Source organism: Danio rerio, chromosome 17 (assembly GCF_049306965.1).
Source record: "Danio rerio strain Tuebingen ecotype United States chromosome 17, GRCz12tu, whole genome shotgun sequence".
NCBI classification, from domain to species: Eukaryota; Metazoa; Chordata; class Actinopteri; order Cypriniformes; family Danionidae; genus Danio; species Danio rerio.
In genome coordinates this window covers 32,160,274-32,187,900 of record NC_133192.1, presented here as the reverse complement: position 1 = coordinate 32,187,900, position 27,627 = coordinate 32,160,274, and the positions used below count along the sequence as shown (strand labels likewise).

Sequence of the window (27,627 nt, the reverse complement as noted above, 5' to 3'; positions counted from 1 at the left end):
GTTCAGCGTAAAAATTGTTTAAATAACAAAACAAAAACATGTCAGGTATCTTAAGAACAAGAATGTACTAATTAATTGTAAGTTTGTATCTTTCAAATTTAAGTAATACCTTTTTTTTTTAAATATCAGGCTTACTAGTTGAAGATTTTATTATTATCCCTTTATATAAATATTCCTTTATATGTTCTTAAATACAGGTTAGTTTGTTTAAATAAGTAAATATATTTGTTAAAAGAAAAGGGAAAGAAACATAATTTTTCCCTTTTATTTTGACATTTTGTTTTCACAAAAGTTCTTCTAAAATAGATAAAATATTTTTTGTAAATCTTATTTTATTTATACACTAAAATGGGTTAAATAATTCAAAACTGTAACAAGTTTTGTTTTTATTACAAGTCTTTATTTACTGTATGCAATTCCATAAAGCAATTTAGCTGAATTATATTCTCAAAACATTTTTTAACAGGACAGACATGATTTAAACTTTAATTCACTACAACCAAAAAAAGATCATATGATAAAAACGACATTCAAATAACACTGTTTAGGTGATAACAATAACAAAACATGTCTAATGCAGACTTTTCTATGCCATGCTGGGCCATTCACTAAAAGATTTCCAGTAGAAAGGAAGAGGAATATCCACGTCCGTCTTTTTGTTTGAAACCCGTACGTATGGCTCTGTATATGATGGCAGGGATTTCATAAAGGCAAGGTAGCTCTTAAACAGACTATCAATATACGATTCTACTGCCATGAGAAGATCATTCAGCTTTGAGTTGAGCTTCTCCATTGACATTTGATTGTACAGCTCTTGCACTACACCCTTGCTGAAGTCTTTGAGCTCAGTCAAACCTATTTTAGCCTCCTTCATCCATTCACGAATCTTCATCATCACTTCTAAGTTCCCTGCCTCTTTGTAAATGCCACTGACGCGTGAGGAAATTTCTTCCAATTTTTCAGTCTTAAGAGAGTTCAGGAAATCTTCTGCCCTCTGGGTGTAAACCTTCAAATAGTTCATCAGATCCTCGAACACTTCCTCTGATCTGAGCTTTTCCCATTCCTCCATCGCCTGCATTATTGTATCCTTTGCCGATTTCATGGCAGACCTAAGATCCTTCAAAATCTTCTTCCCGCTAATAACCTCAGTGGTACCAGGAAGGGTAAATTCTACTTTGTTAATGTGACCTGAAATTGTGTCAACAATGGCTTCCATGAGACTATAAAATCTTGTAGTAACTCTATCAATGGCCTTTGAAACGTACTCCCTGAACTTGTTGTATAGCTCCTGCCCTGTAAGCTTCTCCTCAAGGCCTGGAAGGTGAAATTTTGTGTTCCTCAAGAACTTCAGGGCAGCATCTAAGAGAGCTCTCATGTTTGACTCATACGTCCTGATGAATTCATTAGCACTGCTGAAGAACCTTCTGCTGAACTCTTGAAGATCATCCTGGGGAAAGCTCTCCAACATCTTCCTCCACATCTTATTACCGTGTTGTTTGACCTGCTCGAATGAGGTATGGGTGGCATCAAACATGCGAGGAATCTCTAAGTAAGCTTTGTCAATGCCATTGGAGAGTGCGTTCTTCAGCTTTAAGGCAGCACGATTTATGTCCATGCCAAGGTGATCAATGTGGTACTGGTTTATAAACTTTTGAAGTGCTGCTAAGATGGAAGGAAGTCTGTCTTTCAGGCCATTTATCATGTCTGAGAGTCCACTGAAATGATATCCAACCTGAACGCTCAGCTTTTCTGAGTTCTTCAAAGTCATCTTTAAACTCAAGAGGTCTGTGTCCTTGTCAGGTGTTGACTGGATAAACCATACAAACATTTAGTTAATTTATTTTTAATAGGCTCTACTAATGACTGACTAATAATTATTACCCACTTACCAAATATCTGCTGAACAGTTTCGCATAAAACTGAGATGGTGACCTCCTAGTGAACTGGAACCCAATGAATCCAGCTGCTGGTGAGGATACTGAAGACGTGATCCCATTGTTGTGTGATGCATAGCGAAAGCTCACATCAGAAAATGTCTGGCTTGCAATGTCAATGCCCAGTGTATGTCGTGAGGGACTGTGGAGTAAAAATGCATTAACAGTAACATTAGTTTTGCAATACTAAAATTAATAAAATTTTATGTCAATTAGAAAGTCAGGAAATTACCGGGAAACTGAAGACTCATCGCGCTTCATTCTGGAAAAACAAAAAAATTATTTAAAAATTATTTCAGGAGACTTTCTAAATGTGTAGGTTTGAGAAATACATGTTATTTTATTACCTTAGATTCTGACGCAGATCATGCTTCCAGTTTATATTCATATCACGATGGTTGAAAGTACTTTTTGCATCTAGACCCAAAGCCCCATTCTCAAGAAGGATTGTGACAATTGCTAAAAATGTAATGTTACATAAAAATAAATACACAGTAATACAGATCCTTATAAACTTGTAAAAGTCTTTAAAGCTTACCATCTAAGTTGTACTCCAGGAAAACCATGGTGGAAGTGCAGGTGGACTTCAATGTGCAAACAGTTCCTGCCTCTGTGTTTTCTACATTTCCAGTCCATGTGTTGTTATAAATTGGGGAAACCATTTTGAAAGTGGCTGATAGGGCACCGAATTTTGGAATAAACACACCGGCTGGGAGATGGAGAGATATCTCTGGGACATCGATTTTTTGTTCAGGGATAATAATAGTTGGCAATTCAAAATGATATAGTGTGTTTGTGATGTCATCCAAACGTATTGGGTAGTCGCCAATGTCGAATGCTTTGGGAAGGTTAAATGGTGATATGGTGATTTCATACTGTGGCAAACTGACAAACAAATGAGCCATTTTGTCTTTCAGGTATTTTGTTCTAGCATTAATGCTAGGGATTTCCACTTTTGGTAAACCCGGCAACATTATGTCAAAGGAAGGTGTGCTGATTTCATTGGGGACTTCTAGATTTGTCAAATCAATAACAAAGGTTGGCACATGGAGAGTAGTGAATGGTATTGAAAACTCTGGAATGGTTATGACTGGTGGTATTGAAATATAATCAGGCAGGTCTGGCTCTTCAAAACGCATGTCCACTTCCCTTATCAGTTGTGGAATCGTTTTAAGCAATTCTGGAACTCCAAATGTTATTTGTGGAATATTAAATGACACACCATTTTCAAACAATTTTGTAGGTATTGCAAATAATGTTCCTTCCATGCTCTTGGTGTATATCACAACAGTTGAAACATTAAAGAACTGCAATTCACCAGTACTGCTGACCTCACCAAATTTAAATATGTCCCATAGACTCTTTTGGTAGACTGGCAATTTGATAGACTTCAAGAATGCAACTTTCCCCTCAACAGATTCGGACATTTCAACACGGATTTCCGACTGAGTGTTCGATAGTATCAGATCAGCAGAATGGATAAGAGTTGCAAGTTGTTCCTTGCCACTCCAAAGAAATCTTTGCTTGTCTGAAGTGATGGAAAGATCTATGTTCTCCACTATACCAGCATGACCATAGTTAGTTGGCTGTGAAATGTCAATATCAAGATTAGCAGACAAAGTTGTCAATGGAACAAACTCAAGTGTAGCCCTCACGTTTTGCTTTCCATTTGTTGAAAACGATGCAATACTAGCTGCATTACTACTTGTGTAGGCCATTGTAGCATAAATACGTCGCAGAGAGGCCTCAAGGGCAAGGTTCTTAGTGACATCAATATTCCAGGAACCAGCTTTTTGGTGGTAGACTTTAGAGTTCACATCAGTTTTCAGCGTGGAACGAAGACCATTGGCATTCAAGTAAATGGTTACTTCATTATTCAAAGATGCAGCCAGATTTCCACTTTCCATGATTGTTGAATCTGTTGTTCCTTTCCAAGCGCTCTCCAAAGAGATATAGGATGACAGTGCCTCTAGGGCAAAATTGTGATCAATGCTTCCAGTTCCCTGTGTTTCGATTATGGGCAAATCATAAGAGTAGCTCACTTTAATATTAGAGGCGATATTTGGTTTAGACTTTGTATTTCCGCGAAGTACTTGATTTAAGTCCATCATAAGAACCGGGCACTTAATTTTAGCAAGGTTTGTTAAAGAAGCTTCCATATTCCTCTTTGTGAGACTCACAGTGCTCTCATGACTACATTCAGCACACATGTGAACCAAAGACAGGCTAGTTGCCATCTTCAGTCCTCTCCTTTTGTTGATAGTGGCACTGCCATCAAGTTTACCTTTGAGAACATCAAACACAGATGTAGACGAGACATCAAACTTGATCACCATGTCTGAATGATTATATAGGCCACCATTGGAATTCAGAGATAATACTGGAGATTTGATTGAGAATTCATAGGTCATATTTCCAAATGCAGGTATCATGATATTATTCTGAATATCTGGTATTGTAAATGTGGGTAAGGTCAAGTCTCGAAGTGTCTCAGGCACATGCAAGACTGGTAGCGCCAAAGACGGAAGCACCAATGTGTATGAAGGTACTGAAAAACCTAATAAAGGAGTTTTAAAGCTTGGTGTGCTTACCTCCTTTGGTATGAAATAACCAAATGCAGGCAATTCAGCTCGGAAGGCTGAAACCTCAATGTTTAGTATGGGTATGGTGTATCCAGGAACAGTGAAATATCTTGGCGGATGGTTTGATGTATCAATTTTATACTTTTCATGCTGAATTCTGGCTTGGTTGTAGGAATTAGTGAGGGCATCAAAAATATGGTCTCTTCCAAGTTCAAAATGCAGTCTTAAAATCTTGGCATTTTCATTGAAGGCTTCATAAATTGGCTCAAGGTTTAGATCAAATGTGTGCTTCTCTGGGTTTTTCTGATACAATAGTTTGAAGTCAATATCAATTGTTTGTTTAGGAGTGGTCAGAAGATCTTTCAGTCTATAATCCTCCCAAAAAGAAAACTCATTGATTTGGGGTGTTTTTATACCCAGGTATGGGATTGGAATTTCTGGGATACTGATGGGAACAGTCAGGAATTCAAGATTGGCTTCGCAATCAACTGAAGTGTAGATTCCAGCTTCATTTTCATTGTTATCAAAGGTCAAGTTGTGTTTGTATTTGTACTGGTTGAAGCGAGCGAGACCTACCCAAAATGCATGTTGCTTATTGGAATTTAAAGTAAATCCAAAGTCATCCTGGAGGTCAATTTTTCCAGTCAGCTTGAGGGGCAAGATAATTTTACTGTTTCCTTTATTTCTGCAGTCAAGTGTGACTTCAAATGGCTGAGCCAAAAAGTCACACGTGTTGGATATGCTTCCACTTACTTTTCCAATAAGATCAGCACTATGTGAAATTTCTATTTCCATTCGGACATCTTCCATTTGAGCTTTTACTTTGAGTGTCAAAACACTGCCCTTTAAGAAGGGCGCCTCGGTTTCAGCCCTGGCATCGATGGTTATGTGGCTTAGGATTACAGACTCTGCGCTAACCGACTGCTTCATTTTAAGGTTTCTGCTATTTGTTTCACCATCAAAATTCAGCTTTGCTGTGCCAGCATTGACAGTGATCTCAAAATCGCTCTTGTGTGTAATTTCATCAGAATAGTCATCAATGGACTTGACGGTTCTTGATGGATTAGATGGAGACCACTTCCCGCTTCCCACTGTTCCAACGGTCAAAGATATAGTCCCTGATTCAAAACGAGCCTTTGCTGTTCTGGTTATTATTGCCTGACTGGAAATATCTAATCTGGGGATGTTCAAATTATGGTTGTAAGATGTATCCATATATGCAGATATTCCATTCTTTAAAGTAATACCTATGTTGTTAATCAAATCAGCTGTGTACATATGAGTGGTGACCTTGACAGCAGTCTTGGCTGTTGCTTCTGCTGAAGGACCACTTAACACAACAGAACCCTCATGTTCTGTTCCAAATGCCATGTGACTGAGACTAACAGTCTCACTAATAATCATTTTTCTCATTTTAGGAGCTTCAATTTGAAGCATGGCATCCAGAGTATAGTCAAGAAATTCAAGGCTTGACTTGGCATTTGATTTCAAAGTAGCTTTGAACTGTGGAAATTTGAGTGCTGTTGTTGTGTTCTCAAAAGCTGCCGATGTCATCAATGTATAATAAGGAGAATCTACTTTAAATTCTCCGTAGAGTTTGCCAAAAGCTGGCAGACATGGCTCAAAAGGAATCTCAGGAAATTTAACTTCAGGGATTGGCAGCATTGTAATCTCAAAACTGTCCAGTTTTAGTTTAGGCACATTAATCTCTGGGAATTTGATCTCTGAAAGAGTAATCTCTGAGAATGTGAAATCAGGCAAATCGGAAAGATAGAGAGCTCGTAAGTCCCCAAATATGGCCTCTGGATCCACTTCTGGCATTTCTATCTGTCGAACTTTATCGATGAAATCAATGATGCTCTGTTTTATTTTCTCAAAGTCAACTGTGATAGAAGGAAGACTGATCAAGTCTAAAACAGTGAATTCTGGTATTGTTATCATTGCTGGAATTGTAATATCATGTATCCTTGCCATTTTAATCTTAAAGGCAGGAATCTCAAGAGTTGTGAATGGAAGCATAAAAGCGGGTACATCAAATTCTGCTGTTTTTAGAGCATTGAAAACTCCCTCCACAGCTTGACTGATTTGATCAAGAATTTCCTTATCTTCAGCCATCTTCTTCATTTCATCAATGAGTTGTGTGAACTGTGTTAAGATGTATTCAATCATGTTAACGTAAGCTCCACTTGCCCTTTCTAAGTAAACAGAGATTTCATCTCTGATATCCATGTCACTAATTCTCTGCCTTACATCCTCGATAATGTCCTGAATCTTTAGTTTTATGTCTTTATATGCAGTAGTGTCGATTACATCTTTAATGTTCCTGCACACCTCAGCTATCCGTGTATTTTTCAGTTTCTCCAGATAATCAAAAACAGTCGCCTGCATCTCTTTTATAAACTCCCTGGATGCCTCTATTTTTCGTGGAATTTCATAAACTTCATTTATCTGCTTGTTAATATAGTCGACTACATCTCTGACTTTCCTATTTACTTCATCAATATATGTGTTGTAATCAAACGTTCTAAAGGTCTTTATAATCAACTGAATGTAATCATTTAAGTCATTTACAATCTTCTGGAAATCCATACGCTTTAACAGAGAAACTATGCTATCCATGATTTCCATCATTTTATCTGAGATGTACTCGAATTGAATCGATTTTAAAGTGTCCACTACAGCCTGCACCAGCTCTTGGATTCTGTACTGTTTGACTAATATAATGGCCTGCTCGACGATCACTTCAATTTTCTTGTCAATCTCATACCGTAAAATAAGTTCTTGTGCATTCAAATAAACTCTATTGATTTTCTCAGGGACTTCATACTCCTCTATCCAATTGAGAATGACATCTTTTGCAGAATCCAGCACTCTCTCAATGTCCTCATATGGGATTTGACCAGACAGTTGATCCACATATTCAGTCAAGTCAATTGAGGTTATATATTGTCTCAGATCTTCAAGTAACATGTTGATTTCAAATGTCTCAACAACCTTCCTCAGTTCACTCAGCTTTTCCAGAAGTTTGGTTTTAATTTCATATTTTGCATCCAGCTGTTTCAACCAGGTAACACTGCTGTCCTTCAGTTTTTCCAAATCGATCTGTCTTATTACATCTTCAATACCATCAATGCCTCTGATTATTGTTTTAGTTATTTTATATTTCTCATCAAACGCTTTAAGTTCACGTCCAATCTGCGCCAAAATGTCAGAAACAGAATTGGCCCATGCTCCACTTTCAATGCCATCTTTGATTTGAATCGACAGATCTCTAATTTTGGTCGCAAAATCAATAATTTTCTTTCCTGTAGCCTCCTTAAATCTTTCAGCATATGCATCAAGGTCATCAATTGATATTGTATAGTCATGTATGAGGGAAATCAGCTGATTCTTGACATTGTTGATTTTGTTCTCTAAATCCAAGTCCACTATGATGTCATTCACTTTTTGAGGAAATTCATCCAACTTGTTCCTAAATTGACCTATCAATGCATTTAAATCTAAACTGTTGAGGTAGTTTTGAAGGGATTCAAATTTATGCAGAATTGCGTTTTTTATACTTTCAAAGGCAGCAGGGAAGCTCTCTATGAATGGAAAATAAATGATGTGACAGTCGCTGTTCTTATCATACTTGACAAACCCAGAAGTGCTAAACTTTTGATAGTCTAATGGAATGTCGCTAGATTCTCTTTCTGTGTTGAAGAGATTAGTTTGAAGAACTCCAGAGAACTGTACTCCCATGTCATTTTCTTTGTTGTAAATATTTACGTCCTGGTTATAGGCATGATTATTTAGCTTTGACTTAAACTTCCACAACACACTCTGTTCATTGGGTATCAGTAAGCTGTCAAATTTGTTTTCAATGTGTGTTTCAGCAGACTCTCCATTTGGCAACATGTGTACAGCAGAAGCTCTGCATTCATGGGACTTTGCAATAGCCAGTGGCTCAGCTTTTAAGAGGAATTTGCTGGAGACCTGACCACTGTGTTTGCCGTAAAAATTAACAGTGCCATCACTGTTAAAAATGGCATCAACTGTAAGGCTAAATGGCATGGCCATTGTGCGGATGTTATTTTCAAGACGTAAAGATTCGCAATTTACTTGCGTCTTGGTGTTCATTACAGAAGACAGTCCTGCGAAATCCAAGTCGAATCTGTTACTTATATGAGAATCGAAGACTTTTACAGCTGTATCACATTTGATGGTGCCAGCCAGATCTGCGTAAGTAAATTCGCAGCCGTGATTAAAGCTATCATCTTCTCCATACTTTCCACCGAGACTGCCAGCGACATCCATCTTAAATGGTTCCATCTTAAGGCGCCCATCACTACTCAATCCAAAATCAAAAAGCTCAAGTTCGTTATTTGCACTTATCGATGTGATAAACGGCCTCATATTAACCTTGATGTCATGATTGTAGGAAGCTCCATCACAAATGAAATTGTCGTTTTTGGAACGGAAAGCCAAGGTCCATAAAGTTATGTTCAAAGTTTGCATGCACTCTGATCTCATTTTTTGCAAAGTACCCCTCATGGTATTAGACATACTCAGACCTTGCTTATTAATACCAATGTTCATTGTGTTTCTTGCAGTTCCATCAAAGGCATTCCCTTGAAAAACACTGGTTAAAGATGCTTCTTTGGGTGAAATCTTACCCTTTGCATTGAGCTCAATTGTGTTATCCTGTGATGATCCTTTCGAAACAACAGACACTGAGGCTCCTTCACCATTGATGCCACCATTGAAGGCATTCTCAAAAGTCAAAGAGTTTCCCTCAATAGTTGTCATACAACTAGTGCTCAAGCCATTTCCTCCAAAAGAAAGTGTGCCTTTGTGTGTCCCACGTCCACTTTCTAAATTCAGCAAACCTTCCATATTAATTTCAAGGCCGTTACTGTTTAGTGATCCAGTAAGGAGAGAAAATGCATCATGTGTTGCATCATTTGACTGTGATTCAACTTTCAATGTAGCTTCTCCATTCTTGACATCAAGTTCAGCTTTACAGCGCAGAGCTTTTCCAAGAGCCGTTGCGCTACCATCGGACTTCACAGACAGCTCGCCTTTCTTGTGCTTTAACTCCACCACATGTTTCAGAACATCATTTTGAGCATTTGTCTTGGACAAAAGTGACAGCTCTCCATTGACATAGGATCCTTTGATCACATTCTGACCCTGGATTAATGAAGAGTCAAACTTTAGTGTAGACTCTCCTTTTCCTTCTTGTTTAGGCATATTATATATATAGGATTGGCTAAGGGTTGAGTTGGCATATAGAGAGCCTATCTTGATAAATCCATCTAAGTTTCCATCTCCAATCACTTCATCACTAGTGGAAGCTGACTGAGCCGAATAAAACAAAGAGGTGTCCAGACCAAGTGGACTAGATGCTTCAAGCCGGTAGTTGGTCCTACCATTGATTTTATCAGCCAAACTCATAGTCTCAAAGAAACTTATACTGGCGTCGAGTAAACAATGGTTGATGGATCCATTTACGAGGTACTTCAAAGTATCATCAACTGTACCAGAGATCATTCCCATACCTATGTGAAGAGAAAAGAAAAAAAAAGTTTAATATATGATGAAAATTGATAGATAAATAAATGCTAAATAAAATGTAATAAAATGCATAAAAAGTAAACAATAATAATAATGATGAAGTATTCAAATAGAACAATAAATATTAGTGAAATAAAATGATTTCTATTTAAAATCTGATGATTCTTACCTTCAATTTTGTATGACAGGGGTGTTAAGGGGCAGCTGGCCATTATTTTATACTTAGCAATGTAATTGGGAACATCAACAGTGTTGTTGCCCCCTAAGATAGAGCCCTCCCATTCATAAAAGTTGCTGTTCATCTTAGCTGACAGCTCTGCTACACCCAACATGGGTAAGGAGAATTCCAAAGTGCGGGGAATTGTGAACGATGGAATCTTGTAGCTGTTCTCAGGAACTTCCAAGCCAAGGAGGGGAATTTGAATCTGTGGGAGCGTGAGGGTGGGAGGGATGTCGAGTTCAGCAGATGACTTTCCTCCCAGGAGAAGAGGAAGTGAAATGGAGATTCTGCCTTTGTTGAACTGGTATCTCAACAGTGCATCACTGAACATAAAGAGGAAGAGAGCAAGATTACAGTCAATATCAATGTATGTAAAGTTACTGTATACAGACATTAGTACATGTCACTGTATTTTTATTATTTTATACAAAATGTTAGGCAACTGTTAATAGATTATTATTTTGCAATCAATGCCTTTCAATGCCCTGAACGTGGTCTACATAAAGTAGAGAAGAAAAAAAATACAATTTACAGAATTCAGAAGTCAGTGAATAACCTAATCTGAAAATATCTTGCCAGTAGGAAAAGGTTTGTTTTCAAGCATATTTTAGCTACATATAATCTGAAAGATAGTATAAAAGCTTAGATGAGATTTAAAAAGAACATTAATCAAGAAAATTCCTCCATTATCTGCAACTGCTGGCAATTTTCTTCGAACCTGTTTAACTGGCAGCCTAAATTTCCAATTTTTCACAAATTTTGCTTGTTTGGAAAAACAGCAAACTGTTGTGTAGACAAAGTTAATTAAGTAATTTATAGATATTTTATCTTAACAGTGTCACTCATTGAAGTCCCCCACGAAGATTGGTCGTCCATTAAAGACAAAAGCACTAGATGCACTGCAAGGATAATGCAGAAGACAACCTCAGTAGAGAAAAAGTTCAACACTGCAGCTGGAATTAATCACCAGGTCAGTCCTGAACAGTGAAAGGACAGTGTCTTGATGTTTAAGAAAATTTGGGATGAAAGCTCAGTTTGCAGAGACCAAACCTCTCATCAGCAGAAAGAATCAAAAGTGTAGGCTAACTTTTGTTAAGCATGTCATGTGGAAAAGAGTAAAGAAAACTGGTCTAAAGCTCACTTTAGTTATTAAAGCAAGACAATTTATTTTGCGTCCGATGAAAAAACCTTAAGGGTAGTTCATTCCACTGTGGTGACCACAGATTAATAAAGGGACTAAGCCGAAAAGAAAATGAATGAATGAATAAAAAAACCTTATGTTCATTATCAAACTAGAAAAAGACTGAATTGAAATTATGTTGAGAAGTAAAAGGTGTAGGAGGAAATGTCATGGTTTGGGGAAGGTTTTCTTCAGCAGGGGTTGGGCTTTGTTATTAAGCTACATGGGCCTTATACAGTTAGCACGGTACAGCCAAAGATAAAATAAAATAAATGTAACATAAAGTGCTCTCTAACTCCACTGTATATTGCCCGGGACCACTTCCTTATGTGACTAGCCCCGATCTCCCCTATATGTGAACAGATATTGTTAAGGAGTCCATTAACGTGTCACTTACGATTTAAGATACAGTTTTTCTGGCAAAGATGGCAATATGAGCTCTGGGGTGCTTCTCTTGTTCCTCTGTACATCCACAAATGAGCTGCCTGCTGCTATTTTATCCAGCCAAATATTCACAGCCTAGAGACAAAAAGACATCATTCAAATAAAATGTTCATCACTTAAATGGAAATGGTCAAATTAGTGTAATTTAAATATAATCGACATACCTCTAACCCTTTTGAAACAATGTGACGAAGTTTCATGTCGGTCTTGGTGACTTTCTTGTCGAGGATTTCATCAATACTTGCCTGCAGCTGGCTACGATACTCCTCCATATTTGGAAAAAGTTTCTCAACCTCAGAGTTTATGTCTGACTTCATTTCAATTTCAACCTTGTTATTATCTGCAAAGTCAAAATAGTTCAAATCTCAGTGACAAATTCATTACAGGAACGTTTGTTTTATTAACAGCGAGTGCCATCATTACCGTATCTGAGAATGGCTTTCTGCACAGATGTGGTCTCTGGCATGTTAAAGGCTGTTTCAAGCTGCAGGACGAGCCCATTGTTTTTCTTTAGGGTGGCAGTGGCAGAGGTGTCCATCTGTAGAGCTGGCACTGACATCTGAAGCTCGATCAGACCATCCCTCATAGACTCCAACCTACTCAGAAATATACATAGCTAAAATAAAATCAAACTAAGACTGACCATATACAGTATGTCATGTGAAATAAAAAGTCACATTTCCTTTCCCACTATTGAGCATTTACTGTGTTAAAAATAAATAACTGTTTATACTTTACCTGGCGTGTCCAACTATGGAAAGCTGTGGGATGTCTCGATTAGTAACATCAATTGTGATCCCACGCATCTTCTTCCCTTTAGCATTGGTATCTGTAACTGCCAACTTGATGCCAGCTTCAAGATCATAATCAGGAATCTGGAGGTCGGTGGTCAGAATGCTCCTATTGCGATTGTATTTCACAACGGCTGTTGCTTCAGTTGGCTCAGCACCTTAAAATAAAAAGAGATGTTTTCATAAATTTTTTACATAAATTGTTAAAAGAGCACATTCATTTCTTCGGCAGATATATTTTGAGCTAAAAATAACAACTAATAGGTGGGCCGGTGAAGCTAATCTTTAACAGTGACATCCGTTTTAACTTAACTGAATCAGTGTAAATTTAACTAGAAATACAGCAGCAGCGTACCACAACTTTCCTGCCAGCCTGACATACTGGAATGTTCCACAATCTGAAATATTGTTATGGCTTTTTATTATCTTTACTTATGTTAAGCTGCTTTGACACAATCTACATTTTAAATGAATTAGAAAAATAAAAGCAGACTTGATTTGACTTGATATTTTGGTGTCCCAGTGATTAACCTTGGTTTGCTACTGTGTTTATTTGCTGTATTTGAAAATATCTTAAATTTGAATTTATTTTAAAAAGCTATTTATTCCTAAAAAAGCTCAATTTAATGTTATTACCTTACTTTTCACTGTCACATAATTATTCAGAAGTCGTTCTAATATGCTGATTTCAATCAGGTAAGGGCTTAAATTTATTATCATTATCAATGTTGACAAATGCTGCAATATTTTTGCTGTCAGGATATTTAGAAACCTCAAAAAACGCACTCAATAATATTCTGTAATATTTTAAATGTCTTTACTATCCTGTTTGATCAAAGTTGAAACATTATTTTTTTCTATTTTCCATTTCATTCTATCTGACATTAGTCTTTTGACCTGAACAAAGAACTCATTGAAATACTCATTGGAAAAACCCTGGAGAGGGGGTTATTACAAGACTTTTGAAATACTACAACCTGTCGGTAGTTACCATACATGGTGCTACACCTAATAAAGACATAAACATTAGTAAATCTTCAAAAAATATGTCCAATATTAGGATATACTGTAATGATCTCAAAACAAACACATAAATGCCATAAAGCATTTGATTGTATGGGTCTTAAAAGCTAAGCTTCTAGGCCACTGTTAAAAATAAAATAAGAAACAAGTGGTATAATTAAAATAGTCTGAGAACCTACCCTCAGCCTTGAGGACAATTTTCACAGAGTCTACTTTTTGGCGCCCTTCTTTTCCCTCCCTTAGCAGAGCATAGGAAATGGTTGCCGTATACTCTGGAACTTCTCCTGTAGGCTGAAGTTCCAGAGCGAGCCTGTAATTAAAAAAGATTATTTTTATTTTTGTGCCTGAGTGAACACAACATTTTAATTTAATCAACATATTTCTTGGTGACTGCAGATGATAACAAGATTGAAATGAAGCCAGAACTGCAAAAAAAGTTTTTGCAAGAAATCTGTTATATAGTCATATATCAGCATACTGTACGGGTCCTTCTCAAAAAATTAGCATATTGTGAAAAAGTTACTTATTTTCTGTCATGTACTGATAAACATTAGACTTTCATATATTTTAGATTCATTACACACAACTAAAGTAGTTCAAGCCTTTTATTGTTTTAATATTGATGACTTTGGCATGCAGCTCATGAAAATCCAAAATTTCTATCTCAAAAAATGTGCATATTTCATCCATATTTGCAGAATGGACTGCTTCAATGCGGCGTGGCATGGAGGCAATCAGGTTGTGGCACTGCTGACGTGTTATGGCCCAGGATGCTTCGATAGCGGCCTTAAGCTCATCCAGAGTGTTGAGTCTTGCGTCTCTCAACTTTCTCTCCACAATATCCCACAGATTCTCTATGGGGTTCTGGTCAGGAGGGTTGACAGGCCAATTGAGCTATACTTGACACTGGACTTAAGGCATTTTGGCATTTCCCTCTCCCCAGTTTTCCTCCAGACTCTGGCACCTTGATTTCTGAATGACATGCAAAATTTGCTTTTATCCGAAAAAAGTACTTTGGACCACTGAGCAACAGTCCAGTGCTGCTTCTCTGTAGCCCAGGTCAGGCGCTTCTGCCGCTGTTTCTGGTTCAAAAGTGGCTTGACCTGGAGAATGCGGCACCTGTTGCCCATTTCCTGCACATGCCTGTACACGGTGGCTCTGAATGTTTCTACTCCGCTGCTTCCGCAGGTCCCCCAAGGTCTGGAATCGGTCCTTCTCCACAATCTTCCTCAGAGTCTGGTCACCTCTTCTCGTTGTGCAGCATTTTCTGCCACACTTTTCACTTCCCACTGACTTCCCACTGAGGTGCCTCGATATAGCACACTGGGAACAGCCTATTCGTTCAGAAATTTCTTTCTGTGTCTTACCCTCTTGCTTGAGGGTGTCATTGATGGCCTTCTAGACAGCAGTCAGGTCGGCAGTCTTACCCATGATTGCAGTTTTGAGTAATGAACCAGGCTGGGAGTTTTTAAAGGCCTCAGGAATGTTTTGCAGGTGTTTAAAGTATATAGGTTGATTCAGATGATTAGGTTAATAGCTTGTTTAGAGAACCTTTTCATGATATGCTAATTTTTTGAGATAGGAATTTAGAATTTTCATGAGCTTTATGCCAAAATCATCAATATTAAAACAATAAAATGCTTGAACTACTTCAGTTGTGTGCAATAAATCTAAAAAGTCTAATGTTTATCAGTACATTACAGAAAATAATTAACTTTATCACAATATGCTCATTTTTTGAGAAGGACCTGTAGACAAAGTTATATATTTCATATAAAATATCATATTTAAAAATATGTTGTATGGACATATTTGCAACTCGAATGTAAATGAATATATAAAAACCTACATTTTTGCTTTATCTTGAAATATATGTTGCAAATATTGTATGTACAAATATTTTTTTTTATTTCTGTGAAATATATAATGTGTGTAAAATATGTGATATGAATATATCTCCATTATCAAATTTCTTTATACCAATTCTCACCTTGTCTCGCCAGTGAGAGGATAGTACGGGGCATTGTTAGTTGAACTGGCATTTGAATAGCGTAAAATGGTGCAGTAATTCATCCCAGGAAAGATGCGATTACACTCTGTAGAGTCAATCCTGTCCTCTACCATGGAGGGAACAATCTTAGTCTGAGTTGAGGTCACAGAGAGTATTTTGTTGCTGTTGTTGAAAAGAGAGAAAAAACATTAAATTTGTGATGTTCCATTAAAATCTATTATACTACATCACAAAGAAAATGTGACCTTAAAGACACTGATGTAAAAATAGAAAAACAAATTGTAGGAAGGTCATTCTGAAAAAAAAAAAAGAAAAAAAAAATCTAAATTTAAGTTAGTTTGTAGTGCATTTTCAGGAGTTCAAAACAGTTTGCTGGAAAATTTACTTTGGCTGGTAAACTACCAGTTGTTTGTAGCAATTAGGTGTGCAGTAAGCACTGAATGGAAATATTCTGTAAATGTCAAATATACTGTAAATCTGCTGTATAAAGCACTGCATACAGTATTGTTAGTGTGCCAAATTGCATCGCTTGTAAAAAACATAATCACACTGCGTAATTGTATATTATGTTATTAAGACTAAAATGTGCACCACATTTTTTAACATATTTTTCAAAACACTGCCCTAATTACTTAATAGTAAACTACTCAGGTTAAAACTTTAACGCTAACCAAAAAAGAAAGAACTTCCCAAGGAGAACACTGGGTCTTATAAACATACAAAAATATAGATGAATAGCCCACCTGACACTGAAAAGCTGGATGTTTCCTGATGGTGCAGGGATGGAGAGCTTGATCTGACTGTCACTTAGGGTGACCCTGGCATTCACAGCACTTTCATGGTACAAGTTTGTGTGCGTCTCAATGCCAGCTACCACAAATTCTGGGATATAAACTCCCATTTGGGTAATAAACTCTACTCCCACAGATGGCATGAATGAGAGCTGTTGCTGTGAATAATAACAGAAAAACATCAACAATATGCATAAAAATCTAGACATTTCTTCTTCTAGTAAAATTAATTACCATCATGCGGTCAATGGTCAGGCCTCCTTTGGCTCCAGGGGCCAGAACTCCAGAAAGAGTAAGCTTCAGGGGAAAACCAGCACTTGTAGGCAGTGTAAAGGCTTTGTCCAGGAACATATAGTGGACAAAAAACTCATTCTCTAAGCTAGATATCAGCTTTCCCATAAACTGCAATCACAAGAGAATATCACATTTAATGGAGTTGATGAACATTCATAAATTCAGAAAAGAAATGCTGTATACCGAAACACTTACATTCAAAGACGTCGACTTAAATGTTTCTGCACATAGATTAATGTACTGAGTGACGTGCTTGAGGTCACTGGTCTTCAAGTATCCCAATTCTGTTCCCAATAACCGTAGGTAGGCCAAGCCTTTAGGAGCATCTTCGACCTGTTCAAGGCGGTTTTTGAATTCAGAGATGTATTCTTCCATGCTCTTCATAATATCTTGAGGAACCTAAGGAGGTTTTATGCATATGCTTGTTATTTAGGTGCATTTTTTTGTTATTCAACTTAAAATTACTTTATGTTCTTACCTGTCTTTTCATCCTTTCACCATTTAGTGGGGAAATCCATTTTTCCAGAACCCGTTTGACAGGATGTGGAATTTTGTCATTAACCCAGTACATTGCTTTCGAGATAGTATCAGGGAAGAACCCATTTTCACCAAAGAGAACTTCAATGACTGGCTCAAGGCCTTCACCTTCAAGACCAATCTGAAAAAAAGTGAACACATGCATTCATAAACGATACCTGAAACATAAACAACAATAGAATACTGACGCATAAAGTATGTCTTTTTTGATCAACTTGTAGAGTACCTCCAGTATTTCTGGATTGAAATTGTCAAGTGTGGTGGCTAACATGACTTCTCTGGGCATGTAATTGGCAGAGTCAAAAATGACATTGCTTTCTACAGAGCCAACCAGTGGAACTTCAGTTTTGTAGTTACGGGAGAGCTTTGTGAAGTCCATAGGGGGAAAGCTCACATCTCCTTGTACAGCTTTAAGAATGTAGTCCTTTGCTCTAAAAACATATACAACAAAATTAGGAATGCAATACATATTCTTTGTCAACCAGTTTTAGAGATTGTGAGCCATATTCATCAACAGCTTACACCAGAACAAAAGTTTTAAAAACTACTTTCTGGATTTACTAACTAAACTTTGTGACAATAAGGCGTGTTATTTTTATGGCTTCAAGGGAATCAGATGCAATATTTATGGGTGGAGAGCATTTCAATAAATCATGCAATGCAATTTACCAAGGTTTGCAATAGTCAGTTGACTCATATTTGTATCATTATTAAATTTATTCTGTACATTAGACATTATTTTGTTATGCCTACATTTATTTCAAGATATATCCATTTTTTTTCTAAACTAAAACAATCACACATATATGTTGCTAATATTTCACTGTAGAAAATACTAATACTGTGCTATGTGTAATGTTAAATCTAGTAAGAAGAGTTTTTTACATTATTCTAAGGACGCCAAAACCCCCTTAGACCCCCAGGGTTTTTCTCCACTCGCACTTTCCAAAACCCATTTAAAAAGCCACTGAACAACATCCACACTATATGTTCTATTTATACTTTCAATAAAAAACATCAAGACAGATAATTTCGTATTAGAAGGCCTTAATAAAACACATATTATACAGTGTTTGAATAGTATTGTACGTACATGCTCAGGTTAGGATTTTCTGATTCCAGTATGTTGGCTATATGGGAAGAGACAAAGCTCTTAACCTGCTCATTTTGCTCACTCTTAAGTGTCCTCAGCACATTCTCTGCTACCTCAGGGTTTCTCATAAGCATCAGATATGCTGCAATACGTTTTTGGGCAGGTGCTTCGACATTCTGATATTGTTGAATCAGAGCACTTCTCACCTAGAAACAAGAAATCACAATATCACATGAGTTAAAGTGAAAACCAGTTAGTCTGTTTTTGATTAATTCAAAATCATTCAAGCACTAATTTTATTTGGGTGACCAATGATAGCACAATAACATAATTTAAGATACTCCTATTTTCTGTGGACAGTCCCATTTTTTTTGTCCTGTCTGACTGTTTTCATTTGCTTAAAAATAATAGCATACAATACATATACTGTACAAAAATGTAAAGAAACCATAAATCATATTGATATTTTGACCACTAGAATGCAGAAAATCCCCAGCTCACATTTAAGCAATTTGGTCACTTTATTTTAAGCATTGCTAGATTAAAATGAAGGCAATTGAATGTCTTTTTAAAAAGTTGATTTATTTACATCTGAATCCATTTCCATGAGTCTAAAAGCCTGGATAGCTGCTTTTTGCACAGGCAGAGGGGCATATGCCTGTTTCATGCAATTTAGGACAGAAGACTTCAGAGATGGGAATCCATCCATGTATTTTCCCATGACACCAATGACCTGTACAACAAATACATTGTTTAATACAGAATAAATTGTGTTAATTTGTATTTATGTACAGGATGGACTGACAAATTTACCCTTAATGTTAGGAAAGTACTGTCTTCATCTCCAGAACAATCGCCTAACATGAACTCCATGAATTTAGCTACTTCTTTCACTTCAGGCGTGGATGTTGCTTGATCTTGAGGAAGCCTGCAAAATATAGGTTAATATGTTAATATTCCATTTTTAAAAAGGAAATCACAAAACCTATGATAATAACTCAGAAACAAATGGAGTAAACATGAACAAACATTAAAAGCACTTACTGTTTCACTGTGTTGGCCAGAGCATACATGATGGGTTTGCTTGGCTTGCTTTGGGCCATACTCAGCATATCTCTAAGCCTCTGGGGGCTGCTCTGAGGTAAAAGACTCAAAGCATAAACTATAGCATCCACCTCTCTGTCTGCCTCATCGAATGTCCTGAGGATCTGCATGATGGCGCTGGTACATTCATCAGTCCCACACTGAAAGAGTGTCTGCCATGTGAGCCACTCTGAGAACTTCATCATCTCATCGGCAGCTCCAGACAGCGTCTCATTTTTCAAACCACGGACTTCAGATACTAGTTTGTGGAAGAGGCTGGCTCTCTGTTGACTCTTTCCTGAGCTGCTAAGCGTAATCAACTCTTTCATTGTGGCAAGCACATCATCCTTTGACTGAACAGGATGTTTGTCCTCCACCTCCTCTATAAACAGCTTCTTCTCAAGAGAATCTGGTTATAAGAAGAGAAAGAAATGTTGTTTTCCAAAACTTCTCAGCATAAGAGTAATTATTGGAGGATAAAAAAAAATATTAGTAAATTACATTAAACGTGTTACCAATTTTAAAAAAAAGCAACAACCCATTTCATATTTTAAAGAACTTGTTTAGAGGAATTCTTACCATCTTTGTTGAAATATCTGTTGTTTATTTTCACCGAATCCTGTAGCGTTAGACTTTGTTTTACTTCTGAGGAGATACCATACTGCCCCCTATAGGAAAAATTATAACACTGACTGTGAAAAATGGACATTCTGTCATAATTTTTTATTGTTCCCACCCTTTACAAAAATATTAAACATGTTTTTTTCCCCAAGTAAAAATATAGTATACCTTAATTGACTAATTATTATCATTTGTATAACCAAAATTTTACTATAAATGCCACTGTTAAACAATGGTCTGTGTGCCAAACTGTGCCAACAACAATCAACGTACCATGATTGATTTGATGTTCCCATATTTTAACTACATTAACTAACTACATTTTTATTTTTATTTTCTCTGACTTACTGAAGTTGTTATTTAGATTTTTTTAATTTTTGTGCCTCAGATTTAACTGATGTCTGTATAATATTAAAAATACATACATAAGGTGTATCACATTCAGATAATTCTCATCAAATGTCATTTTTTTGCCAAACCATCAACTTACAAAAATCATAACATATAATAATAATAACTAAAAACATAAGTTTTGTTTCCTGAAGTTATAAATTGTGAATGAGACTTCAGATTATGAGTAGGCTACTGACTATACTTTACCGTTTGATCCCAAAGTGGGGATCGGGACCACCCGGGGGTCGCGGGGCATTTTTTTAAACCATCAGAATGGCCATAATTTATCCATAACCTACTGAAGATGAAAATAGTAGTTTATGATTACAGCCTATTGGATTGCGACCCTTGGGGTTATTACGTTACATTAAAGACACAGCAACATCATCAGATGCAGCAGATTGATTTTATGGCACCAGGTTAAACTTTCTGATACCTTTACAGCACTCACATACATTTAAAAAAAATTAAATGAAGAATAAACTTGATTCTATTGGTGTGTGCACGCTGTTGCGTGCTAGGTTTCTATATTTATAAGCACCTTAAAGGATATTGAGGGTCGCAAGTCACAGGCATTGTCATTTTGGGGAACGTGAGCTGAAAAGTTTGGGAACCTAAAACTAAAACTATTAAATAACACCCAATCTTGTCTTAGGACAATTTAGAAAAACCTTTTGGATCAATTTCAAATGCTGACTACTGTACATGTATCATTATTTTGATTATCCCATTTAAAGATTGACTGTAATTAACTTTAAGTTGCACTCTACCCACAACTCTAATGTTGTAAAGTTATTTAAAGTGCCCTTTTGTGTATTAAGAAATGATAACAACATTTGGAACAACACAAGCTTAATAAATTATTAACAGAATAGCCCTTTTGGGTTATTTTCTGATCAGGTCACTGACCCCAAAAAAAAATAAAACTTTGAAAGAAAAGATAACGCACTCATGTGAGAATGGGATGAAAAGGTGCTTCTCTGTACACTGGGCCTCAGTCATGTGCTTCCTCCTGTTATCAAACTGATAGTTGCAAGTCTGAGTGCTGCGTATGAGCTTGGAAAAAAGTCCATTCTGCAAAAGAAAATGTCAAAAGTTATTTGAGTGACATTTTTGAATGAGAAGGATGTAATATGTGGATATTGAAAGAAATGTGTCGTACCAGCCCAGGCATAAGGGACAGAGGGCTGGTGGAGAGACTGTGAGGTGAGAAATGGCTGCAGTCTGACAGATCTCTGACCACACTGACATCTATATCAATATCCTTTCGGGAGTTTACAGTGACTTCAGTCTTGCATATGCCATGAATTGTGCTCTAAAAAGAAAAGAACGGAGAAGAAGTTATCATTATAAACAATGTACACAGTTGAATCTAAAGTAAGAAACCACACTGATAATCTACTTTTTTTCATGTATTTTTGTAATTATATTCAAAGGTATAATATAGAATGTAGGTACACTAATGAAACATGAAAGCTAATTTATGATCCTTGAACCCAACTTTATACAGTACATTAAAATATATTCTGTGGAAGAACTAAAGAACACAATATATTATAAGTTAATTGCATAGACTTTATTTGTGTGCAAATTTTTATAATTAACTTAATCCTGTTCTTTTTTTTATCTCACCATTCTTTCATTGTGTTCTTCCTCCAAGACTGGCACGAGAAGAGCAGATATGATTCCTCTTTTGATGTTCAAAATGTTTTCTGGTTCATCCTCCTCTGGATAAATGGAAACACTGGTTACCTGGTCTACCACAAAATTGAGGGTGTTCCTGAAAAAGGGGGTTTCAGAAGCCATTTTTTTATAAAATTACTTATATATAATAATATTACTGAAACCACTGATGTTCTATTTAATTGCAGGAATATCCCATGATGGGCTGCTCCATATACTTCTCCATAGCTGCCTGAAAGGCCTCAGCTCCAGCAGCCTGTCGGTAAACAGGTTGACCCTGAGCGTCGATGACCGAAACCTCGCTCAGGACACATTCTGTGGTGCGGAGGACAAAACTGCATGTCTGTGGGACCTCAATTTCAACCTGATGAGCGAGAGAAAGAAGTATATACAGTACAGTTGATTACAGCATACAATGCATCCATAAAATATTCGTATATATAAACTTTCCTAGAAATGTTTGAGAATAGTAGTATTACATTTAAAGGAAATTAATAGTTTTATTTAGCAAGGATGAATTAAATTGACAAAATTATATAGTAAAGATGATTATAATTATATAAAATATCATAGAAATACTTTATCTCTATCTAAATACTCTATTATTTTATTATTATTAAATTATTACCATTTGCCAAAACTTTTTTCCTAATATTACTTCATTTTCAAAATCTTGCAGACTTTAAATTATACAATATATGCTTTCGTAAAATTAGCTTAAGCCATGTTTTCGTACCTGGCAGGAGATCTTTGGACCGTTCTTGAGGTTAGCTGTACCTGTCACCCCATTTTTGCTCTCTGCTGTGTACTGATAAACATATTTTCTGAGGTTCTTGAACCTAGCAGACACTTAAAAAGTAAAAAAAGAGCCCATTTTAACATCAATAATAACACATAAAAAAATTGCTGTTGCAAGACTTTCACAATTTATCTAGACTTTTGCAGTATTTCAGAGTTAGTTCTAATCAATCAGGGGAACTTTGGACTCTTTATTGACAGAGTGACATTTCTATCATTCAATACTCTGGATACAGGGTCCATGTACCAGGGTTCAGTGCTGCTATCTTCTGCAGCCGATAGAAAAGTATAGGCCAGACTAAATGAACTCATGAACTGCAGATAAAGATATAACATGTCACAACCTCTGCAGCTAACTTGAGGTTAGTTAGATGACAGTCAATACGTTGCATGTGTATTGGTTGCTTACATGGGCATTTTGATAGTCCTTCAGTGTCCTCCTCCTCAGTGCTTCCTTTAGAAACATAGAAACAGAATAGAAACTGAATTAATAGGCGGCCTACTAGGATAGTGTGATGTAATTCATGTTGAAACGGAGATCTGTAAACAGGAAAACATGTTTCATTGACTTCTATTCAATCACTGTGATATCATATTTATCTTAAACTCACTCAATTACGTTTGCTGCTTGTTTTTGGGACAACTTAATTCTTTTATGCTCAATCCACTTAAATTTATAAACAACTAACAAGTTAATGTAATTGCTTGATGTTGCCCCAGCACAAATTGATTGTGTGGAATCCAGCATTTTCTACAGTGCTGCTATATCTTGATGTATATTTAATATACCAACTCATTTCTCATATAGTGCAAAAAATGACTTTTGGGGGTTGTTTATTAGCCAAATTAATGTGTGACTAAATTGCAAATTAAATAAACTAATTAGGTTAAAACAGAGCAATCACTTGAAAGCCAAATAAATTCAAGTAAATTCAAGTAAAAAAAAGTTACATCTTTTTTAAACCTTATAAAAATCTGTAAAGTTTTTCATATAAAATACGAACAAAATATATAATGTAAGACAATGCATTTGAGGGACAGAAACAAAACTAAATTAAAATAAAAAGATTGATGTAAAGTCTTACCTGCCAATAAATGTGCACTGAGGAAAAGTAATAGACACAACTTAGTGTCCATTTTTATCGGCACAAAAAAATGTTCTTCTTTCTGTTTTTATACCTTACAACTTCTCTTAAGTACTCCTACTTTACAGCATGACCCCCCCACCCCCTGAATCCTCCTCCAATCAGTCAAAAGACCAGAAAATGACAACTCTGATTTGTCACTCAAAGTTCAGCACATTTGAGAACAACAAAAGAAATGAAGGATTGGAAATTTTTTACATTTAATACATTCAAGGGTACATGTTCTTGAAAAAACACTTTTGCTATATATAGTTAATATAAAACAGATCAATATTTAAAATTATACACTTCCAGAATTGTATCATTTGAAATGATAGATTAAAGGCACAATAGAATTATTGCTGAAGCAGTACCTTTTCAAATGGTGCACTTTTATTATACTTTTATTGTAATGAACACACTGGGTAATAAACTATACCTTGAAGGGACCAAAGTTGTTGTTTTTTAAACATTATAGTTTTAATAACAAATTTTTTGTTTTTAGTGACGGTGTATACTATATTTATACTTATTTTGCAAAATATTAGTATTCAGCTTAGATTGCATTTTTAAGACTAGGTTATTATGTTAATTAGGCAAGTTAATAAGCTATTTAGATAACAGTTAGATAACAGTGGTAATCTTAAGGGGACTAAAAAGTTTACCCTTGAATTGTTTTTAAAAAAACTAAAAGCTGCTTTTACCCCAGCAAACCTAAAAAATAAAACTATGCGCAGAAAAAATGTTTCAAACTTTGGAAATGTCCCCCATTATGTTAAACACTTCACATGGGAAATATTTCCTTATAGGCCTACTTTATATATTAAGTATAAACATGGTGAAATGGTGGTACTTTAGTGACAGCTCATTTCTGAGAGTGGTTATTAAACCATAAGTGATAATTTCTGGGCTCCCACCCCCTTCATAGCCTTCTGACTGAGTTTAATGTTCTATTTTAAAGGGCAGGATGGCGTAAGGCTCGATTTACAGATCTAATCAATATGTTAATTAAGGTACAGTGTATAGGAGGCCAAGCTGATATGTTAAACACGTAAAGCAACTTTCATAGTTACCACATAGGACTGTTACATAATATTCACAATCATCTTGACAGCTTACAGAACTGCATTTTAGGCTAAAAAAGGATTCTTTTCATCATACAAAAATCGTCATACTATATGCATTTGCAAATAAGTTAGTGCTGATGATCACAAAACTATCATGAATAAATTTTTATATAAAATACATTTGACAATTAAGCTATAACTTAGAAAACATGCACCATCACAAAAAAATTTATTTAATAAAAACGAAATAATTAATTATTTCAATAAATACAGTAATATTTAGTTGTAGTGGGGAAAAGAACCTATATTATCTTATGTCCACACATATTAGAAAATACATATAAACTTAGTAAATCCCAATATATTTTAATGACAATGAAACAGCAAATGTTGTATTCTTTTTATTGGCTAGATTCAGCAAATTATTGCTAAAATGTTATTATTAATTTTCTGTTTGACATAATCCACTAAACAAATTCTGAATATCTCTAGCTGAACTTTGCTCATATCATAGTTTAAAGTCATCAAATTATGTAAATGTGTTTTATTACTAAGTAAGAGGCGACACTTACTGGATACCAACTTCTGAAATGCGCATGCGCTGAGACAATTCCAAGTGAAGTTAAATGAACTTTGGACCTGACTCATTCAGATTCCAATGGACGTTTTTAAGTTGTGAAGAAAATGCCTCGCAAACGTGTCAAATACAAGCGGAGATCAAAGAACAAAAAGGGGGACAAATGTAAAATTGTAGCTACTAAGGGCGATCAGCCACCTGTGGAAGGAGTCAAGGCTCAGGATCAGTCGCATGTGCTGGATCAGTCACTGAAGTCCGTCAACAAGAAAGAAAAGTCCGCCAAACAAGTGCACATCGCTTTTCTACAAGAGAAATACGAGCCGCTGGTAGAAGATGATATATCTGACCAACCACGAGATGACAATAGCAAGAACAAACAAGACAAATACAAAAAGTTAAGAAAAGTACGTAAAATTATTTGTTTGTATGACTGTTAACACAAGACAAAAATGCTAAATGTGGCCTAACAAGGCACGAAGACCGAGTATGTGTGTGTGAATATGTATATATATATATATATATATATATATATATATATATATATATATATCAATAATTCAATAAAATCAGGAATACATACATATATATATATATATATATATATATATATATATATATATATATATATATATATTCCTGATTTTATTGAAGAACACATTTCTTAAAAAAAATGAACAACACAATTTCTTGAACTACACAATATTATCCAGTGTCTTTAAATAGAAAAAAAGACTGAAAAAAAAAACTTTTTGATAGCAATGCCAAAGATTGAATAGCCTATACATATTACATATTTACATTTCTTAAATGTAAAATATTTTTTATTAATTACAATACACTTTAAGTACATTAAACAATGTTTTGTACTTATTTTAATTCTACTTATTTTAATTATTTTTTTGCAGAATGTGCGAAAAGCTTTTCGTTACAGCTGGAAGTGTCTAGTGGTTGGACTGCAGAATTTGAGCACAGCCTATTCAATGCCTTTAGGTGTCTCTGTCGTGCCAGAAGTTCAAAGAGCCAGAGCTCAGGTCTAACATGTGTCTCCAGATGGCGTGTTACATCAGGAAGAGTGCAATTGCCCATCACTGGATTTTTACAGCCATGATATGCAACTCTTAATTTAAAAGTGCATTGGATGTATGTTTATTTATGTGTCATTTTCTTAAATGAGAATAACAGATTAGAGACTAAATTTGAGATACATTTTGCTTTTAACAAGTTAAAGGTGCTGTGATGGAGTACTAATATGAGTGCACATATTATTCTGATGTTTCCCAGCACTGGATTGCAGCTGGACAGGCATCTGTGTAAAACATATGCTGGATAAGTTGGTGGTTCATTCCACTGTAGCGACCCCTGATAAATAATGGAAGCTGAAGGAAAATGAATGAATATTCTTCTGATAATAAACCGAGAAATTATGGATGGTTAATAGGAAGGGTTAAAAAATTAGAATAGTTTCGTGGGTGTTTAGTGAGCTGAGAGTGTTTTTTTTCTTTCCCTTTTTTTTCTTTCAAATGTAGTACACTCGGTTAAAGGACAAACTAAGACAGGACACATATATAAAGAGACAGAATTAAGGTTATGTGGTATTTTATTAGAGATTATTTCATTGTTTCTCAACATTCAGATATTCATAATTATTCTGAATGTTGTAAATACATTGAATAAGCATATGTGTACTTCAAAAGTGTGATATGAATCTGCATGTTTTTATTTTGTAATTATACTTGTGAAGAAATTGTTTTATTTAACATGATGTACACTTTTTACAAACACAAAATGTAGCTTTAATGTGTATTCACACTGTTGTGCAAATGAG

The 27,627-nt window shown here is 35.7% G+C and overlaps 2 protein-coding genes across 2 annotated transcripts; one reads left to right on the top strand and one right to left on the bottom strand.

Moving 5' to 3' along the window:
• Nucleotides 1–378: 378 nt before the first annotated feature.
• apoba (apolipoprotein Ba) lies at nucleotides 379–24,181 on the bottom strand. Its single transcript, XM_689735.11, has 29 exons — nucleotides 24,120–24,181; nucleotides 23,444–23,488; nucleotides 22,973–23,085; nucleotides 22,455–22,600; nucleotides 22,186–22,333; nucleotides 21,716–21,868; nucleotides 21,503–21,627; nucleotides 20,119–20,207; nucleotides 19,501–19,948; nucleotides 19,270–19,384; nucleotides 19,046–19,189; nucleotides 18,457–18,662; nucleotides 17,590–17,794; nucleotides 17,305–17,484; nucleotides 17,022–17,225; nucleotides 16,767–16,934; nucleotides 16,485–16,690; nucleotides 15,721–15,903; nucleotides 13,910–14,040; nucleotides 12,655–12,865; nucleotides 12,340–12,512; nucleotides 12,081–12,256; nucleotides 11,870–11,991; nucleotides 10,242–10,615; nucleotides 2,473–10,056; nucleotides 2,282–2,393; nucleotides 2,167–2,196; nucleotides 1,890–2,076; nucleotides 379–1,807 (listed from the first exon to the last, which is right to left on the bottom strand). The coding sequence occupies exons 1-29, from the start codon at nucleotides 24,169–24,171 to the stop codon at nucleotides 587–589; spliced, it is 13,251 nt and encodes a 4,416-aa protein (XP_694827.8). The 5' UTR covers nucleotides 24,172–24,181; the 3' UTR covers nucleotides 379–586.
• Nucleotides 24,182–25,866: 1,685 nt separating this feature from the next.
• zgc:194392 lies at nucleotides 25,867–26,871 on the top strand. Its single transcript, NM_001128802.1, is given in 2 exon segments — nucleotides 25,867–26,206; nucleotides 26,708–26,871. Coding segments are annotated over 2 exon segments (429 nt in total). The 5' UTR covers nucleotides 25,867–25,909; the 3' UTR covers nucleotides 26,840–26,871.
• The last annotated feature ends 756 nt before the right edge of the window (nucleotides 26,872–27,627 follow it).